A 21,911-nucleotide genomic window follows, 5' to 3' on the forward strand; every position below is an offset into this window, starting at 1 on the left:
CATACCTGAGATTCAACTTAGATCATTATTTCCCCAAAAAAGTCTGTGTCTGCTGTGAATGATCTCAGAGACAAAGGACAACCTGAACCTGGCTAAAAATATTCAAATCCATTACTGAACCAATTTGACTCTATGATGGTATGAAGTGTGGCGTCCTCTGACAGACCAAGATTATGCAAAATGGAATAAACCCTAATTGAAACCTTGAATAATAATATCCAGAGAAACACAACAAGCGATGAATGTCAAGCTGAATTTGGCCAATTTAAAAAGGAGAAGCGACCACTTTTGTGTCAATATGTGTTTACGTACGTCTATACGTACAATTCAAAGAGTCTTGTGCTTCCCTCTTTGTACAATGAAAGAGCGAGAGCTGCATATGTGTCGTGTGTGTGTGTGTAGGTGTGTGTGTGTGTGTGTGTGTGATTGGACAGGTTGTGAAGAAGGAGCAGACAAGAGGAAATCATGATGACAAAAAATATCATGCAAACACTTAGACATATACACAGGAAGAGAGGGAATGAGGAGTGTAATCATCTCCAATCAAGATGTTATTGATTTGCTTCTCTCTCTCGCTCTGTCTCTCTCTCTCCCTCTCTCTGTCTCTCTCTCTCTCTGTCTGTCTCTCTCTCTCTCTCTCTCTAACACCTGGCTCTTGTCACAGTAGGACACTGAGGCTCAATAGCAGCAGTGAGAGAGACAGTTATACATCATTATCTTTCCGTCTTGCACACACACACACACACACACACACACACATTCATACATACATAAACTGTGTGTGTGTGTGTGTGTGTGTGTGTGTGTGTGTGTGTGTGTGTGTGTGTGTGTGTGTGTGTTCCCTGGTCACTGGCTCTGAGACGAAACACACACAGATGTTTTTTGCTCTCTTCTACTCTCCAATCACGATTGGCTGCTTTGTCTGCAGCCACAACAACATTTTCAGGAAAACTGAAGTGTCTCCATTGAGAACAGAGTGTGCCTCTAAACTTCCCTTCTCATCCACTGTACATGTTGTATGTAACTAAATACATTTACCACTACTTAGTACTTAAGTGGGCTACAATACTTTAATTTAATTGAGTGTATATTTTATCATCATTTTTAAAATGTATATTGTGTAGGATTTGGCGGCATCTAGTGGTGTGGTTGCAGATTGCAAGACTGCGATAAAGTGAGCCGCTGAGTGCAAAACCCTGGTAACGGCGTTCACCTTACTTAGAGGCTATCCATACCATAATAACACGACTTTAGAAGCAACAGAAGTCAGACGGCAGTTTCACAAGCGTGTCGGAGAACTACGGTGGCCTTTAGGTAACGTAAAGGCTCTCTCTAGAGTCAGTGTCTGTTCTGGGCTACTGTAGAAACATGAGAAACATGGCGGAGCAACATGGAAGACTCCATGAGGAGGATCCCACCCGATCGACTGTTATCAGGCCATTAAATAGGCGTTATCAGCCGCTATAAGCACCATAGATGTGGGTCATTAGGGGCCTACTACGTTGTAAAAGTGAAAGTAAAAATGACACTTTTTCAACACAAACAAAAAGGCTTCTTTAGGTTTAGGCAAAAAAACAGTTTAGGGAAAAACATCATGTTTTGGGTTAAAATAACTATGAACAGAAAGACAACTACGTTGTTGGTTTCACACGGGATGCAAACTCCGGTCTCCTCGGTGAACACCTTGTGTTTTGTGTATAAATATTATATTCCATTTCTGCCAATAGATCCCCGAAATGTTTCCCACTGTTCCTTTAAACTTGAACAGGCTCGATTACTGGCACATTTGGCCTGTTTCTGTGAATCCCACTAACACTATATGATATATGTGTATTACAGTAATATATTCTATAATGAAAGTTAGTGTACAAGAAGTTGATATACTTAACAGTTTGTACAGACGTGATGACAGATGTCAGTGCAGCTGCAACTTAAAAAAAAAAAAATACTGCTATGAACATCTGAGTGTAAATAATCACAATGTTAATCTTCTAACTGGGTTTCCTCGTCCTCTCTGAGATATTCTCAGATTTTCAAACTCATGTCCCAGAAGGAATCGTAGAGTTACATAACTCCTGTTACAACATTAACTTTTCCACTATTCTACTATACAGTAAAATCATAACTTCCTCCTCCCGTTAAATCCCATCAGTGGACGTACGCTGAGGAGCATATTTGGGGTCAGAGTTCAATTTAGTAGAAGTTTGGCTGTGCAACGTTGTGGAAAATCAGTGTAGTTGACACCACTATGGCTTCGCGTAAACCATTACAGCTTTGAACAGAGTCAATGACACATTACGTCTAAAAGTAGAAATAATATTTTGTACCAAAAGTAGATGATAAAATCCTCTTAACGTTTGTGTGTGTGTTTGTGTGTTCTTTTGTGTTTTTACAGACCAACCCACAAAACCTGGTTGCAGGCTGTCAGAGAAACAGCTGAAGGCATGACGAGGGGTTCCCCAGATGTGTGCGTGTGTGTGTGTGTGTGTGTGTGTGTGTGTGTGTGTGTGTGTGTGTGTGTGTGTGTGTGTGTGTTTGTGTGTGTTTGTGTCAGCGTGTCTGCAGCCGTATGTTAATCAATGCCGTTAATGTAGCAATGAATTAGTAGTTTAGATGTCACGGGACGCTTAACACAGCTGATCCTTACCAGACACCCACAAAAACACACACACACACGCACACACACACTCAGCCCACAGGACCCCTGGGGACCACAGGCGGACATTGTATAGTAGGCTAATTATCCCAAATTGCTAAAGTAGTAGAGAGGGTGTGGGTGTGTGTGGGTGGGTGTGTGTGTGTGTGTGTGTGTGTGTGTGTGTGTGTGTGTGTGTGTGCGCTTTCACAGCTGCTCCTGGTGTCAAGCCTTTGATAGATGAGAGATAGAGAGAGTGTTCATTTACTGCTCGGGAACACACACACACACACACACACACCTGACTGCTCATTTATTGGTCTAACAGATTGGTCTTTTGTTGCTCGGTCGCTGGTTCACGCTGGAAGAACTGCCGAAGTTCAGGCTACGACGCTCGGGGGAGAATGCACCCTGTCGTCAAGCATAAATGCCTTAAATGCGGCAACCAGACCTCCTATGAAATTTGTGGTTATAATTAGGAAATGAGAGGCATCATAAACAGACAGTAGTTTGACAATGAACAGACGCAGGGGAGAGTAAGTGCGCGATGGATGAGTGAATATAATTGCCTTCAGCGCCGACAAGAAGGACTCTCAGTTCACACTCACAGGGGCTTTTTGTTGTCAGGGAAGTTGTTTCACTTAACCAAACTTTGAATCTATATGTAGTCAGACCATAGACTGTTATAAGAAGTGGACGTAGTCACCGTGACGTCACCCATTGGTTTGTGGACTGCCGTTTTGAAGCCTTAAGTTTGGCATTTTGGTCGTTGCCATCTTGGCTTTTTGCTACCAGAAGTGACACGAGAGGGTGGAGCTAAGTACAACCAAACACTGAATAGGAAATTTTAGGATGACTTAAAAGGTTATAATTAACTTTCATGAAGTGAAAGCACACTGTGAAAGGGTTAAAGTTCTATGACGAAAACACGGACAACTCCCAGACTGGACAACACCGTGGTAGCGACCTTTCAATCACAAAGTAGCCTCGCCCTAAAGCATACCCTGCTTTATGGTCTATTTGACTCTAAATAGGACCATAATTTACTAAATGAACATCATGCTGTATTGAAGAAGACTTGAAACTAATGATTGAAACCATAAACTCATGTTTACAATGTTTACTGAGGTAATACATCAAGTGAGAAGTAGGGTCATTTTCTCATAGACTTCTATACAATCAGACTTCTTTTTGCAACCAGAGGAGTCGCCCCCTGCTGGCTATTAGAAAGAATGCAAGTTTAAGGCACTTCTGCATTGGCTTCACTTTTCAGCCCCGGTGGTTGCAGCCTGAGTAAGGCTAGTGAGATTTTACATTCAATCATCGTTCTGTCAATTTTAAAGATTTACAACTTCAGTGGGAATGAATGGATGTGGGGAAAAGTGCAACAAAAAAAGGAAGGATAGTTGGGAAGTGTAGTTTTAATCTTTTGAGAGCCAAAATTCATTCACAATAGACCAAATTAATATTTGAATGAGTGAAAACGTTTAAGTTTGATTTTGCCCCTATATAGTAACTTTTCATGAGATATTGACAATAAAAACATATACTGTAAAATAACACCAGCTTCAACCTTTAAGCCTCTACAACTGAGTGTACAATCCATATCTACATATTTTATTTATCTCAAAAATGTGTGCTCATAGCACTTTTTCCCCCCCAGTAAGTCTTCATTAATAATAAAAAATACCCCAAAAAGTACAATATTAAGGACATTGGTTGTCTTTTGTTCAGTTTGCAGACCAGAAAAGCAGCAAGAAACCATCAATAATCGATCAAAGGATGTGCAAAGCCAATATAAGTTTCATTTCTTCATCTTTGTACCAATATGTTGTTGCCCTGAAGTAAAAACAAAATCTGTCCTATCTATCCGTCTTTCTGTCTATCTCCCAGCTATTTTCCTCTTTGTCCAGAACTTTCTATCACACACGAGCATCGCAAGGTCAAAGCTACATAGATAGATAAATAGATAGATAGATAGATCTTTTGTCCTCTTCCCGTTGCCCTTTTTTGTGAGACAAAGCTTTCCCCCTGTTTTTCTCTCCTCCACCCATCCATCCATCTCCTCATTCCACCGTCCCTCCGTCGCTTCGATATTGATGAAGTGACGGGGCCACAGGCTGAAAGACGCCACCTCATCTGGTTTAAATTACCTCCAAACCACACACACACCTGCACCAGCACCACCACGGCTGTGTGTGGGTGGATGTGTGGGTGTAGAGGGAGGGGTGGTGCCTCTGGGATAGGTGGCGGGGGAACGCCCATGACCCCGACCATACACATATACATACACACACACACACGCACACGCATACACACACAACAGGGAGTGAGCAACAGAGCGGGTGGGGTGTGAAATAAGCTGTAAGGCAGAGGGGATATTAAGCTGCCACATGTGTTCTGTTTACTATTCTCTAATTAACCCCCAGGCTGTCTTATAGACTACACACACACACACACACACACACACATCTCGTCTGCAATAAATTGGCTCGGGTGTCATACACTCTGAACATCATCAACAGCGAGATTGTGTTGCTCCAAACATTTCAAATGAAGGCATTCAAAAGCATATTTTACCCAGTATGTGTGTGTATTATAAAAATGTGCTGGACTGTAAGTTAACTGTACATAAAGGATAAGTTTGAAGTTTGAATCCTTTACCCGTCCCATGGTGCACCGGGGGGCGGCCGTCTTACTCATGTCGAGTGTCGACGATGATGGATGGCTCACCAGGAAACACAGGCTGGAGATGTATGAGTTTCCTCCATTTGCATCGTTTTGTACGTCCTAAAGAGAGATTATTGTTGGGCTGCAGGACGAGCTATAACTGACTAAATGATGATATAGTTGGAGTACTTGCATTAATATAAGTATTTCGTTAAGGCTAGGGTTAAAATGATACTTTGCTAAGGTTAGGGGACCTTCATTTCCATGGTTACAATAATGAATATGTGGTTAAGGTTAGGGAACAAGAAACAGTGGGCAACCTCGCGGTCTGAAAAAATGAAGCCAGTGCTGAAGTGTCTTAAACTTGCATTCTTTCTAACAGCCAGCAGGGGGCGACTCCTCTGGTTGCAAAAAGAAGTCTGATTGTATAGAAGTCTATGAGAAAATGAGCCTACTTCTCACTTGATTTATTCCCTCAGTAAACATTGTAAACATGAGTTTATGGTCTAAATCGCTAGTCTCAAGTCTTCTTCAATACAGCATGATGTTCATTTAGTAATTTATGATCCCATTTAGAGTCAAATAGACCATAAAGCAGGGTATACTTTACGGCGCGGATACCTTGTGATTGACAGGTCGCTACCACGGCTTTGTCCGGTCTGGGTGTTGTCTATGTTTTCGTCTTAGAACTTTAACCCTTTCACAGTGTGTTTTTAGTTCTTGAAAGTTAATATTAACATTTTGGTCGGCTAAAAATGTCTTATTCAGCATTCAGTTGTACATAGTTCCTCCCTCTTGTGTCACTTCTGGTTGCAAAAAACAAATGGCGACGGCCAAAACGACTCAAAACAGCAGTCTGCAAACCAATGGGTGACGTCACGGTGACTACGTTCACTTCTTATATACAATCTATAAGGTTAAGGGACCTTTATCGCCATGGTTACAATAATAACCAACGGTGGAATAAAATGATAAGGAACAGAAGTTTATCCGGACCCAACACGTTTGGCACAGCAACAGTAAAATAAAAATAAAAAACTTTATCAAATTAACTATTAAAAAAACACAAATGAATCAGTTCTTTTCAGTCTAAATCATTTCTGTAACCACAAGCTTTTAAAAGGGAACGAAAGACGGCATGTGTCCGTATGTGCACATGCGATGATATCACCTATAATACAATCAGCTGTCACCACTAATGCTCTCATCCGCCCTAATGGAGTGAGTCAGAGAAAAGAAGAGAAGAGAAGAGAAGAGAAGAGATGAAGAGTGGGTCCGCCCACTTGCTGCGTTTTGAGTGTTGGAAAATGAGCGGCTTCGTAATAGAATTCACCATGGTGCCTTTTCCTAAGGTGTCACACACACATTCATATATACACACACACAAGCAAGTCTAATTGAAAAGAACCAAGCAGAGAGAAATCTGATAGCTGCAGTTTGGCCTGAGGGAGGAGGACGACAGAGAGAGGGAGAGGGAGGAAAAAGGGAGGTGAGGAATAGGAAAAGGGGGAGAGATGGCGGGGAGAAAGAGGGGGACAAAGAGGTAAAGAGAGAGAGAAGAAAGAGAGAGTGAAAGACAAACATGAAGTGATAAAGACAGATGTCATGAGGTGACGGTTACTGCTTCTTTTTTACTTTTTTTTGACAATTTTAGACTTTTATCAGAGAGATGTCGGCGCCAGCTGTGTTTAAAGAAACAAACATGTTTTATTGCATTCCTCTTTTCCTCCACGTTGGTTTAATTTTTGAGACATCTGTGTATGAGATTACCAAAACACATTGGAGGTGAATGGATTTTTTGTTTGTGGGCCTCAGCATTGGAAAATTACTATTTTTTTCATGTTGTGTTTTCAGCTACATCCCTCCGCTGGTTAAAAAACTAGGTGTAAAGGTGTTTTCATTGTGTCGGTCACAGTCGTCACCGCTGTTTGTTCAGTGCTGACTCAGCCAGAGCTGTCTTCACTATTTCTTTAGCTGTCTCTCTTTCTTCGGGCCTTGCACATTCGCCTCATATTATCGACTGATTTCATGTCTGGCTCATGTGGTGTGTAATCATTTTTTAGCTGTGACTGACAGCTTGTATACAGCAAGTCACATGGGTTTATCTGTCACACACAGAAAAAAATAAAGGAATCAAAAAATTGCTCTAAATTGATGCCATACGACAGAAGAACCTTGTAGAATAAAGTTCTTTAAAGACCCAACTGGTGACTCATTTTGTCAGGTTAGTCACTCTGTAGTCATATGAGTCACATGTCAGTGAAGTTAACGTCAACCACGACCGTTTCCTAAACCTAACTGTAAGCGGTTATGTTGCCTAAACCTAACTTGATGTGAAAACGGAAGTTTTTTTTGAAAGGACACTATTCATGTAACAAGCATATATTGACACGCCGTCCCTGATCCATCCAAATGTAATGCAAGGGGGGTACACTGAGGTATTTGAAGAGTTGGGAGTGAGAATGTGTTAAGGAGACCGGTGTTCGTATCCCGTGTGAAACCAATGTTGATTTATTTGTCCCGTAATTTCCGTACTTAAGTAACGCCACTTCTGTAGTTATTTTAACCCAAACCAGGATCTTTTCCTGAACCCAACCAAGTAATTTTGTTGCCTAAACCTAACTAAGTTGCTTCCTGCGAAGATGGAAGTTTATTTGGAAAAAAGACTGTATGTATGTAACGGACAGAAGTTGACATGATACTGGACATTCATAGGAGAATGTGCGAAAAATTAGGAATAACTTTTGGTAAGATATCATACGAACCGTTGAATGAGGATACGTAGTAAATGATACTTTTTCCATAATGTCATGAAACCTGATTTCAGTAGTTTACCACATAACAGCAGGTCGCCTGCAGTGACCATGTCTTGTTTTGAAGACATATTTTAGATCGCGGTTAAATACATCACATTTGGTGTTACTACTTCACAATAAAAGCCACACCATGTTTCGTTAATTGAACACAGAGTTTGATTTAATGAAAATCTTGAGGACTTTAAAGAACTTGCGCAAAAAAAATAAACCTCTCTAAAGAAAGTTTTTTAAAACCCATTATGAAAAGTAAACTTTTAAAAAGATGCTCCAGTATGTGTCGGGTGGAACATAGCTGCTAGCGATATCTAACATTTCAACCTTAATCTAACCCTTAAATAAACAAAAGGCCATACACAACTACAACTGGTAGAAAACCTCCCACAGTGCATTTATCTGGTAGAGATACAATAACTAGAGTTTTCTCAGGCGGGCACGTTGTTGCTTTCGCCTACTTGTATCCAGATGTTATGTTTTTGAGTTTGGTTTTACAGATTTGTCTCACTGATAGTGCATCAGAATCATGTCTAACCATCATTTCTACTTTTTTTCTGAGGTTGTTGCAGATTTCACAACAAGAACCGCGGGGTCTTTCTGCCGACAGCAGCATGACAAAACGGAGAGAAAAAGACTGAGAGTCCTGCATAATGTCCCTTTGTCCTGCCCACACACACACACACACATAATGATGGACACACAAAGTTCGGACACCAACGTGGGCTAATGAGAGGTAAGAGTAATTTGTGTTACTACTGAGATATGGTAACAGCAGAGGACAGAAAGTGAATTATATTATAACCCAAACAAAGGCCATGCACAGACACACACTCACACACACTCACACACACGCACACACACGCACACACACACACACACAGCAGGAGCGGCAGCACGGTCTTTGTCTTGTTTCCACCGTCTTAACTCTCACATGTAATTAGCCTCACTCTCTCTGTCCGTCGCAGATACCGATAGCACACAGGAGGGGGTCAGTGTGTGTGTGTGTGTGTGTGTGTGTGCGTGTGTGTGTGTATGCGTGTGGTTGGGTGGGTACGGGGACAGGGGGGGTCCGAGCGTCTCAAGGGACAGGTTATGACAAATAAGATTAATGTGTCCCCTATTTCCAGACTGGTGCACTGGCCTCTCTTCTGCTCACACACACACTCACATCATAAAAAACACACATACACGCCTCCCTGATAGCTTTTTGTCTCCGGAGAGAGGGTCCCATATGGGGACTAGAGTCTGGTGGGAGTGTGTGTGTGTGTGTGTGTGTGTGTGTGTGCCACTCTAGGACATCACCTCTCTGTCTTTTCCTTTGTTGTCATGTACGACTGAAAAACAATTATATTTAAAGATGGAATCCAGAGTCTCGTATGTCTTCAGAGACCTTGACTCACCGCTGCCTTTGTTTTATTATTGTATCAAAGTTTGAAAGAAATTGTATCTTTGATTCAATAAATGCGTGTGTGTGCGTGTAGTATTACTAAACCTACTTGCATGGGAGTGTGAACTGCAGTATTTTGTCGACAAAAAACATTGTTTATTGTGAACACCATGTAGTAAATACATTTTAATTTAGTACGTCTAAATTAAATTATTGTTCCCTTGTATGCAAAAATATTTAAGTGATGTAATGAAACAATTTTGTTCAGTTGTTGAGGAAAAATGTACAAGAATTTGTACTTTTATAGTCGAGCTGTTTCTTCTTTCAATTGGAAAATATATTGTGTTTGATTATTATGTGATCAGTTTTCTTTTTTCTTTACTTTATAATGTATCTGTATGGCTGTGATACTTTGTTAGATGGACATCTCCAAATTATTGTTTCTAAGGCAACATGTATAGGAAGTTAATCTACAGCAACATCTCATGTTGACGATATTTTCTGAAGACCACATTGCACATGTCATCACATCTCTGTGCTTCTTTATTCCTGAGGTTTAACAACAGTGACTCCTCGGGATCATGTGCTGACAGCGTCTGGCTGCGGTTTCACCAACAAACATGACACGTGTCGTCTCACGGTTCAGTCGGTACGACTCCTGCAACGATTCAACATGAGAGCTGATCTGAGTTCAGTGCTGATAACGCTGTCAGGTATATGTGGGCGGGCGAGCTGATGTCCTCTGTGGATGTAAAGTGTGTTTGGTTTCTGAAGAGTTGTTCTCAGTGAGGGAAAGTCATCTAAGCGCGCACACACACTCACGCTGCTGAACCGGCACGCCGCTGCCCCTTTTCACCTTTGACCTCGGCTCTTTTGGCCCTCCATGCTCGAGTGGTCATTACATATCGCCAGGACAAAGAGGAAATCTGTCAGTGTGTGTGTGACAGACAGAGAGACAGATAGATGGAGAGAGAGCAGGACAAACAATGTATATGTGTCTTTTGTTGAGTTGAAATTTGTCTGAGGCTTACTGTTACTTACCCAACACAATCAAATAAATATAAATGACATGCAACAACACTGTTAAATCCAGATTTGAGGGTGGTAAAGGTTATTTTATTTTATTTTAATCAGCTTCCTTAGGAAACACATCTAAATTTCAGCAGATGTTGTGCTCGAGGTGGGCCGGTACTCACCGGTACGCAGTACCACCACTTCTACATTCTACTCATTAGCGTACTGTGAATTATTCTTACTCACCAGTACTTTTCTCAAGCTGCAGATACTCTTTTCCTGTCATATCAGGCATCAAAATCTCTGTGAGATTAATAACGGTGCAGTGCCAGCGTATTTGCGCCACGCCGTATGAATATAAAAACAATGTGGAGAACATCTGGACGACCCTAGGCACGCCATGGAGGAGGGGGGTAAGAAAGAGGGTGCAGTAATTTATCAATACAATGTTTACGTCCTTTCTGTAAAATAAATAGTGAACTGTTCGTCATAAGTTTTTTTTTTTAATTTGTGAACAATTATAAGTAGTGAAATATTATTTAAAAGTTTTCTGAATCTGCTGTTTTAGGGCAAATATCTCCAGAACAATTAAATGTTCAGACGAAAGGTTGTGATAAATGATAAAATAATCATTTAACTAGTAATATTAATGGTCCACAATGATGTGAAATTTCATAGTTTAAAGTTAAAATAACTTTAAATTTTCTTGGGGGAGGACTCCCAAACCCAATATCTCCTGGTACCTTTTATTCACTGTAGAAATTCAGAATATGTGTCTGTATAATACGTAGGAGCATCCTGACAGGGACGCTCCTAAAACCTGAAGGATACCCGACTATAGGCTACAAATAACACATGAAAGCACTTTAACTATTAACACTATGGGGAAATATACAAACACACCACCTTAACACTATAATGTCCAAGTGGGAATACTTTTGGAGTATTATAGGCCTACTATAGAAGATGCATAGCCCAATAGCAATAAAACCACAGCTGATTATGACTCACACTGTATAACCTGCTTAAAGAAATAATAAATAAATAGGAATAAGTCGCAAGAGATTGCTGATACCGGCTAATACACACGTCAATATGTGAATATGTGAGAGTAGTGGCACTTATTTCTTTCCACTTCAGGCACTGTGCAGATGTATAATATGTACGGGGACACCCACAATGATTCTTGCCGTTGTTGAAAAGTAACACTCAGCGTGAGGCTAATAGAGGAGGGATGTGGGCTGAGCTGTTGATTCATTCAAGTCTTTTTCCTGCTGTAAAGTCACGTGTTAAACTGTGCTCAGTGTCCCTCAACACAGGGACATACAGTACTTATTTTTCTTCCACTTCTACTATTACGAATACAACGGTAATACTAACAAAAACCACAGAAATGAACCTGTGTGCGTGGTTTTCACCAACACATCGAGATGCGTGGATTTTTGGAAACTATTTTTATTTATTTTTTATCCATTCATCCGTCTCTTTGTCTTTCGCTTTTTTCGCTCTCTTGGGGACCCTCAGGCATGTGTGTGTCAGAGATCCCATGGGGTATTTGTCTCCTGGGTATCTGCAACATGCACACACTGGGAGGACACAACACACACACGCATTGTCCCGGTCGGGGGGCTCAGATCTGGGGGCGAGAGGAGCACAGCGGGAGGACAAGGGGAATAGATTATACCTCTGGGGCTCACACACACACACACACACAAACACATGCTGAACATACAGACAAACACACAACAAACCCTGAACTTTGAACAGTGAGGTGAGATTCATGCAGGCAGAAAAACACTGAGCTGGCTTTACATATAAAACTTGTTAGTTGACTCCAGAGAGTTTCGCGTGGCGTATCGTACTGTACAGGGAACTGAGAAGTTTCACACATTTTTATTAAAAGGTGCTATCGATAACATTTATAACATTCAACCACTAGATGACGCATTCTCTCTCCCACCGTTTCCATTGCATTTACTTCACAACAAGTCGTTGCCAGGCACTCAGCCATTTATCCATTTTTTTCTACACTAACTGACAACAGAGAGATAACACGTGATACCAATGCCGTTTTACTATTGGCTCAAAAACCTTGTTAGAAGTGGCAACCAAACGTCAGATATCTTCCACGGAGATAAACAAAACATTCATTTTGGACCCACCAAAGTTTTTAAATGATTAATTCACAATCATAATTTTTTTCAGGAAAAGCCATGCTTCTTTTCAGCACCTTTTTAAAGGCTCTGTGGTTGTATTTTTTTTATTTTTTTTATATTTTGTTTATATAAAAATGTTATCAATAAGACCTTTAAGTTGAAACTGACTTAAGGTTATATAAGTTGGTTCACTGGACGTGGCTGCTGAGGCTTATGGGTACTGTAGTATTTTGTTCCATTCAGCATGGTAAATTGTTTGAAAAGAAAAACAAGATTTTTCAGAGAAGATCAAAGCTACAATAAAATGGTCACAATATAACTACACTTACAGTATTGTTATATTATCCAGGAAACTGTTGTGTAAGTGTTATTGTACTGAATGAGTACTTCTGGTATACATGCACACAGTGTTTGTTAAATGTAAGGATTCATATTTATGTGTACAGTTTGCTTCAGTGGCAAATAAATTGTTGATCATAACAAAATATTTTAGGGAATCTACTGTAGTTGTATACCGGGCTTTTCCGGAGAAACCAAGAATGGACTAAAAAGAGGACACGAATAAAAAGAGGGACAAGACAACAGATGAAGCGAAATCAACAATTTCTCAGAGCTAATTGGATTAATAGGAAGCTAAATTAATGTGGGATGATCTGGTGTATGAGTGTTCATGTGTGCGTGTCTATGTGCAGCAGTTGTTGCGCCTAAAGCAAAAAAATATGGAGAGAGAAATGAAAACAGATTTAGACGGACACGGAGAGAGAGAGAGGGACAGATTTGGAGGAACGAGGAAGACAAAAAGTAAATCGTCAAGGGAGGAAGAGAGAGAGAGAGAGAGAGAGAGAGAGAGAGAGAGAGAGAGAGAGAGAGAGAGAGAGAGAGAGAGAGAGAGAGAGAGAGAGAGAAGGAGGGAGACGTTCCTCCTCTCTGTCCTGGTCTGAAACTAATTGGTCCAGGATTAGAGGAGATTATATATAAAAAAAAATACAGAAAAATTATACAAAGCCCTCCACAGGTCTGGTTTCCATGGCGATAGTCCGCTGTGCAACAGTGCAACAAGCAACAGGGAGAGGAAATAAAACCAGTTGATTATCAGAAAGACACAGTTACAAACCAGTCGTACGAGACTGTTTAGAGGAACGGTGAAGCTCGTTAAAGATCCGTACAGGTAGAGAACCTGCCTTGTGTTACCAGCAACAGCTTTACAGCCTGTTGACAGCAGGCAGAACCACTGTACAATCTAATGTAACTAGAAGATATGAGTTTGTAACCAGGCTGCTTTTCTCAGTGAAGCTGTGCAAGAAAATAAAGCACAACAATCCTAAATTATCAATATACATGCCACAATAGCGACATTTTAAGAGCGAAAGGTGTAACAAGAAAAGTCAGATTGAATTTGCTGGTTTTAATTAATGGAATAGTTTGACGTTTTGTGAAATATGCTTCTTCTTCTCAACTTGTCATTTTTTATTTTCTTGTTGTTGTGCGGTTTGAATAAAAGAGATTTAACCTGTTAATTAGTGAGCGTTGAAGATCTTAGGCCAAGTTCAGACCAACTTTTTACCTTTCCAGAGCCGCAGGTTGCAGATCCCTGATTTATACATTGTTTTACATATTATATCTTTAACCAAAATAGGCCATTACAACTATACTTGCCTGAATGCAACACAGTTTAATCATACAATCCTTAGACATCATCATCATCATCATCAGAGGCACCTGATATGTACTGTATGCATGCATACTGTGCATATCCACCTACATCATGTACAGTATATAAAGCAAGCTACACTGAGAGCAAAACAACCAGAGTCAAAGTCCTAGTAGCCTACATTTAGGCCTACCTGGTCAATAAAGCTGATTCTGATCCAACAAGACAAACATTAACATCATCACATAGCCTGGCACAGCTGCCACATATTCACACACACAGCTGACAGAACAACATCATTAATCAAGTATACAGCACCTGCATTAAAGGTCCCATATCATAAAAAAGTGAGATACGTCCTATATAAATACTGTGAAAGTATCGAAACGCGCAATCCACAGGGAAATACACATAGCCCGTATTCAGAAACTCTGCATTTGAAACAAGCTGTCAGGATTTCTGTTCATTTGTGATGTCACAAATATACAATATTTAGACCCTTTACACAATTTTAAACGTAAACATTCTTAATGTGTCCCAGTTTATTCCTGGTTGCAGTGTATGTGAATGTCATCAGCTGACAGGAAGTAAACATGGACCCAAGCTGTTGCCTAGCAACACAATTATGTTGCCATTCCATTGAAATGTACTAAAACGGAGCGTTTCAGACAGATGGTAAATGCAGGTATATTCAAGCAGACAGCATGAGGAAAATAAAAGTTTTTTTAAACATTAAAGTATGTAAACATGTTCTAGTAGAAACCCAAAATACAAGTATGAACCTGAAAATGAACACGATATGGGACCTTTAAGGTTGAAAAATACACTTTACCATAGCCTGGTGGCACAGCGGCCTCATATTCAAACACACAGCTGCAGCAACATCAGCATAACATACCAAACTATACCAAATAAACAATAATATTGCAATAGGCCACTAGTACTAAACAGAAAAGTGTCTTACTTTTGATGATGGCTTGGTGTTGGAGAGCAGGGACACATAGTTCAGTCTGATATGATGCCCTCTGATGATGACAGTTTTTATCCCACTGACAGTTGAACAGAGTCTTTCTCCAGCAGGCCTGCAGCTTGTTGTGGGTGGGAGGGTGATGAGAGGCCACATTAGGAGCTTGTTGAGGAGAAACTGGAGGAACTTCTCTTCCTCCTGCTCCTCAGGCTGCTGTTCCTAGATGCATCAGGTGTTTCGGTTTCCAGGAGTGCTCTGATTGAAAGAGGAGGGGCTGCTCGCAATCTGCCACCAAAGAGTAAATATAGAAGCCAAGAGAGGAAACTCCGGTGTTTTTTTGACAACAGCCGCTTCCGCCATTTTGGACTGAAAACGCTTATTATAATATTTTGTTGTTCAACACAGGCCATTTAGAATATGTAGAATATGACAATAGAATAGAAATTGTTGTGTTGTAGTTTTGTACGGCACTTATTAGGCGGACGTTTAAAGGGACCGTAGCTTTGGTCTCCATGGCCAGAGTCTCTGCTGTACTCTGCATATTATTATGTTTCTGAGTATAATAAACTGTTGTGCAGTGTTTCTTCATAGATCAGTCACACAAATCAGCCTACCTGGATCGTATTCATTGGAAACAACACACCAACGTATCACCTTGCAGTAAGACTGTTTTCATTCTGAACATCTGCTTAGTAGCCATATTTCTGAACTTTGCAGTGGACCAAGCTAGTTGTTTCCCCTTGCATCCAGTCTTTATGCAAAGCTAAACTAATCAACTTCTAGCTCCAGCTCCACATTTACTGTAATGTCCGTCACCAGAGCGCTAATCTCATCTGACTCTCTGCAAGAAAGTGAATAACAATACATTTTGTTATGCAACATAACTCATTAGGAAGCAACATGCATTTTAAACTTTTAAAATATGGATAATTTTTCTGTGAAATGTTCTCTGTAAATTATATTCAAATAATGGATTAGATTAATGATGACATATTTTTTTTAAAAAACACAAAAATATAAAAAAAAAAACATGATGACATATTGAACAAGACCAAACACATACAACGTTTTAGACAGTATATGAAATAAATACAGAATATATTAATATATATATTTTTAGAGGAAGTGCTGCCACACAGTTCAGTTTAATTGGTTTCATTAATCACAAAAACAGTCAGCAGTGGGAGGACTGTCATTTCTTTTTCACAAGCCACCGCACATGGCAGCAAACAAAACATCAACAATCTCATGATACTGAATATTAGAAGTCTTTGATATTTAAAAAGCAGTCTTATGTCTTCATAACTGTTGAAATCCAAAAAGAGTGAAAGAATAAGAGGAGGGCAGAGGTGTGGAGAGGAAACAGAAAAGCTCCTGAGGCGTCACACAGTCTGAACAAGAACACTTCTTCAAAAATGTTAAACTTCAATTATTCGCTGAGACACCTTCTTGTTTCAACGCCCCCCCCCAAAAAACATCTGCTGTTAATTAAAAACAGGCTTCTACCTTTCAAAAAGCAGCTGATACTCTGTCTGATTATGGATCTCAGCTAAAAAACACTCATGTGCTGCTTTAGGCTTCAAATCCAGCAGCTCTGTGTGTGTATATTTCAGTGCTTGAACAAAGGCTTTACAGCGTGTCAGCTGTTGTTTTTTTCCTTCGGTGTCACGCTGCTGGTTTGTCTGTGAAATGCACTCGACTCTGAAGCGGGAAGCTTTCCTCCCTGTCAGTCTTACGGGCTGATCAGACAGGCTGAGACATCAGTTCTTTCCTGTTCCATCATCGCCTCTGAAATATATTCTTCAATCTTTACAGAGGGGGTTTGATCACAGACACTTGTACCTCTGACAAGCAGATGAACCAACAACCAGCCAACTAACTTATAACCACAAAACTGTTGTTTATCGACACATTTCCCATTTTATTCTTCTTCCTTCTGGTGGCCAGACTGTGGTTTTTGGGTCTTAGTTAAAGCGGCCTGGAGAGCTCAAAACACTATTTGAATTTAAAGGTACCATGTCAACACATTCTCATTCAGCTCGTCAAATACTGACACTTGGTCAGTGGCCCTAACGCTTCAACATACTTTCCAACCCTTCCAATTTTCCCAGGAGACTCCCATTTTTCATTGCCCGCTCCCAGGTTTCCTCCCAGGGTCACAATTCTCCCGTCTTTCTCCCATTTATGACACATTTTCACACCTTTTTTTCCTTTTCCTTATCTCGACCTGTTTCAGAGATTCATGCAGATTCACACCAGAGAGGCAAATTATTCAGTTTTCTTTCCTTGGAATTAAAAGTAAAATCAAAAGTAGGCCTATTTAACATAAAAAATGCCGTTGTAGTGTGCTTATCATTTTATTTTCATTCTTTAAAAATCACCAGAATGCAGGAAAAACAAAGTCTCTGAAACTTAAATTTTTCTGGGAATGTCAGTTTCCGCTCGTTACATGCATGCTGTCTTTTCAAAATAAACTTCTGTGTTCACAGGAAATGTACCGTTTCTGCTAGTTTCTGCTAGTTTCTCCAGTCTCTTTTCAAAGAAAACTTCCAACGTAGGTTTACTTAGTTTTTAGTTTTAATTACGCAACAAAAACACTTGGTTAGCTTTTGGAAAAGATCTTGGTTTGGGTTGAAATAAAAACGTCTGTTGCATAAGGTAAGTATAAGTTACATATCAAAACCATACTAAACTAAGTCAACATTGACTTGGTTTCACATGGGACTCAAACAGCGGGCTCCTGGGTGAAAGTCCTGTGTTTGTTTGACCCATATTTATATACATATATATTCTAATCACATAACCAAAAGATCACTGATTCCACCCAACACACTTTAGTCTCTCTTTCTCAGTCACACACACACACACACACACACACACACACACACACACACCTGGTCTTTTCCTCCGTTGCTCGGCCAGATGTTATCATTGAGATTTCGATGTAAAATCAAGTGTGAGAAATGTTTTTAATTATCTAGCCACCTGGACGGGGTTGTAGCATGCAGACACACACACATACACACACATATATTTTGCATGAAATAGCATCACTTGCTTTGACGCACATTGGCGAGGAATGATTACCTATAAACCTTGACTTTCCCACTTTAAAGATCTGTTTTTTGGTCAGAATAAATGTCCTCATGTACTCTTATTTTGTGACTTGTGAGGACATGTGAGGATATAATAACACACACACACACACACAGATTGTTTCAGGTAACATATGTTGTCCTTCTTTTGATTAAAGTCAACAAATGAAGACATTGCACTGACTCGCCGCTGCAGGAACAGCACATTATTCTGTAATCGGCTGTCTGGGAATACAGCAGCTTGTTTAAAAAACTCAATGCGATCTTAATTATTATTCAAGGGCAGCAGCAGAAACTCGTACAGTCGTGGACTTTGACGATCTTCTTCAGACTGTTTCCAGGCTGCTGTTGTGCTTCAGCAGGTTCAGCGCTCTTATTGAGAGCTTTTGTAATCATAGGTTTGAATCCAGCCATCACACACGTGGCACTGAATGGACATGGTGTGTGTTTCAGCCCACTGAGCCACAAAGAGCATCATGGTGATGACCTGTCCCGTCTCCCCAAGGTATTAATTCAAGGAGAATATATAACTTCATGTCAAAGGTACATTGTAAAAAAAAATCCATCTTATTGAGGGATTTTTATCTATTTTTGAGTCGAGAAAAGTCATATTTTCTTAAGTGCATTAAGATAATTTCAACTTTCTAATAAAGCCTCCTTTATAAAGGGTGTATAATTTGTAAAGCCTTCAGGTCTGTGTGTCTCCTGGCATCAGATCAGTCAAACATGTTTCACTGTTGCTTTGCTGACCTCAGCATCAGCTTAACACTTCCTCTAGAAAGACAGATGATTTTGTTACCACTTCATGGACATGTGTTTCTGTAAGACTTTATTGTTGAGTGTTTAACAATGTTCAGCAGTGATAAAACAATTACGCGCTACATGTGAGAATCTACATACTGAAATCAGGACTTGAGACTGTTTTTTTTGTTCATTTATTAAATATGAAATCCATTAATCTCTTAAACACAGATTTTTTGGGGCCATTGCAGAGGTTTGACTGACAGCACTCATACTTGATCTGAGAGAAGGGATATCTTTGGGCCAGAGTCATGAAGTCACAGTCTTCGTACATAATACAGCCAGTGTAGATCTTTTCTAAGGGAGACAGATTAATAAAATACATATTCAGAAGCAGTTTCCTTCAAATGTGAGAAAATAACCACGACACTGAAGATATAAAATAAAACCAAAAAGTTTAAGAAGGCTCAATGAGGTCCAGTGCATTTAGTACCTGCAAACATACTGTCTTTATTATTATTGCAACTTCCATGACAACTGAGTAAACTCTGTCCACTGATGAGGATGTGGTGGAGAGCTGCAGCAAGTGGACCTCGTGTTAAGATTTCTTTTTTTTTTGTCTTATAAAGCTGTTTGTAAATAGTTGGCACGCTTTTTTGTCAAAAGTGCTGATATCACTTTGCAGAATTTATTAATAATACATATTTAATCAACATTGGCATCGGACATTTATGTTGTCAAAATGACATTTCATGATGTGTTTAAAAATTGTTGGATTTTGTAGTTTTTAACTCCTTAAAGGTGCTATATTCGATATTCATAACATATCTAGCACGTAACAGCCAAGCAGCTTGCAGTGACTTCATTCTCTGCTCAGGTAGACATTACTCCTCTATATCTTTACATAGCAAACAGTGGTTTGCTGCTATATTAATGCTCTGGATATCATATATAGAACATTTAACAATACTTACCACCACTGGTGAGTTTGAGGCAGCTGTCTACACCTTGGTTACACTCCTGTTTGAATTCAGTGCCGTTGCAGGAGCCATCAGGGCAGATGTAACACTGCAGCGAGAAGCCTGGAGAGACGAGACGGAGTTCAATTGATTCAGTCTGATGTAACACAGTCAGTGTTTGTGAACGTGAACTCATCTTCCATGCAAAGTCATGTTCATGAGATAAGAAGATTGAACTGTTGCCAAGTAAACGAATACAAGTATATTTCACAAAATGTCAAACTCTTTCTTAATGTCAGATATTGGAGGCGTTTGCTTGTATAATCTGTAGGCCTATAGTTGTGTGAGTATATGTATATTTTGTTTTTTGTTGATGGAAGTGAAAAGTTAAATGGATTAAACCCTTGAAGCTGAATGACTATTGCACACTGGAGAAGGCACAGTCAAAATAGCTGTATGTGTTACTTCCCTGTGCTTAAATTATAATACGTTATAGGTTAAAATCTCAATAATATGGTCCAGGACTTTATCATTCTATCGTTGATAAAAAAAAAGTCATGAATATTGTAGCCTATATAAGAATCTTGTCAATAAACTAAAGTAAAAAGCAACAACACATCTGTGGACAAAGCAAACTGCTCGTCCTGCAACATCATAGACAATATTATGAATGAATATTAATGAATATTTATCACACGACACAAGAGCAGAACATGCACACTGCACACTGATCTGCCAAAACGTTCCCTCAGGCTGATGTGTTTTCTCTTTGTGAAACATATAATCTGTCTGACTTAGCCCCACTTGGCTGCGCTTTTCAGGAGCAAACAAAAACAAAAACAAAAAAGAATGTGCATTAATGAAAGCAACACTGATTCCTTCTTCAACCCCTGTTTTTTTCTTACCAAATCCAAACATGGCACAGCTGACAGCCAGGAAAAACACCACAGAGCTCCTCATCATGACTGAAAGCACTGATTGTCACGTCTGGAAAATCAAAATAAAACAAGAAAAACTCTTGTATAATAGTGTCACAGCTGGATTAAAGGCCGGGAAGTAACTTTGTGGAAATAAAAAAAAAGGAATAACACATGCAGGGAGTCAATAACTAATAAAACATGACTTTAAATGTCTTAAGAGAATGAGACAAACAGACAGAAATTATGATATAACCGATATAAAAAACGTTAATTTGGAAGTACGGATGAATATTATTAACAAACTTTTAGCCCTGCAGTCATCAAACACTCACCTGTGAATGTGAAGAAAATGACTTTGAGCTCATGAAGAAGAGGCGTTTTGTAACAACACCAAAGTTACCAAAGCAAACAACCCATTTGTTTGGGTTCAGAGTCTACAGTATGTCTGGATTCTACAATATTGGCCAATACAGTGCACTGTTTGTGTAAGACAGAGAAATAATGAATAGATTGTTTTAATAAATTGTTTTCATGTCTTCTTCCTTATGAAAAAATGATGTATTATATTTCTAAATGGACGCAGTAGTCATCCGTTGAAAGTGAGGGTAGGCAGGGGAGTTACCGATTACGTATCACACAATTACGGTAATTCAGCTTGTGGGAAAACACAGTGATCTGCTGGTTAACACAAGATTTGGTAATGACGGGGAAAAACAAGGAAGGAGCAGAGGCAGAAATGTAAAGAAGGAAAAGAAAGAGAGGAAAAGTGAGACAGGCGAGAGGTCGGCAAAGCAAAGAGGACGTAACAGATGATTATCAATAAATAAAGAGAAGACAATAAACAGTGTGGAGTGGAGCCTCTGTTTACAAGGTGCAACATAAAGTGTTCACCTGTGTGTTTCTTTA

General features: G+C 39.7%; 1 protein-coding gene across 1 annotated transcript; it reads right to left on the reverse strand.

The window, feature by feature from the left end:
* Positions 1–19,197: 19,197 nt before the first annotated feature.
* On the reverse strand, positions 19,198–21,151 carry LOC141754685 (CD59 glycoprotein-like). The gene is made up of 3 exons (XM_074613930.1): positions 20,991–21,151; positions 20,101–20,208; positions 19,198–19,483 (listed from the first exon to the last, which is right to left on the reverse strand). The coding sequence occupies exons 1-3, from the start codon at positions 21,046–21,048 to the stop codon at positions 19,317–19,319; spliced, it is 333 nt and encodes a 110-aa protein (XP_074470031.1). The 5' UTR covers positions 21,049–21,151; the 3' UTR covers positions 19,198–19,316.
* Positions 21,152–21,911: the final 760 nt, after the last annotated feature.

This window comes from Sebastes fasciatus, chromosome 17 (genome assembly GCF_043250625.1).
Source record: "Sebastes fasciatus isolate fSebFas1 chromosome 17, fSebFas1.pri, whole genome shotgun sequence".
NCBI classification, from domain to species: domain Eukaryota; kingdom Metazoa; phylum Chordata; class Actinopteri; order Perciformes; family Sebastidae; genus Sebastes; species Sebastes fasciatus.

What these genes read in the sequence shown, in the direction of transcription:
- LOC141754685 (XM_074613930.1), bottom strand. Translation starts at nt 21,048, where the DNA reads ATGATGAGGAGCTCTGTGGTGTTTTTCCTGGCTGTCAGCTGTGCCATG. An exon ending in CTGTGCCATGTTTGGATTTG is followed by an intron (nt 20,209 to 20,990) that starts GTAAGAAAAAAA and finishes TCGTCTCTCCAG; the next exon opens with GCTTCTCGCTGCAGTGTTAC. An exon ending in CCTCAAACTCACCAGTGGTG is followed by an intron (nt 19,484 to 20,100) that starts GTAAGTATTGTT and finishes TGTCTCCCTTAG; the next exon opens with AAAAGATCTACACTGGCTGT.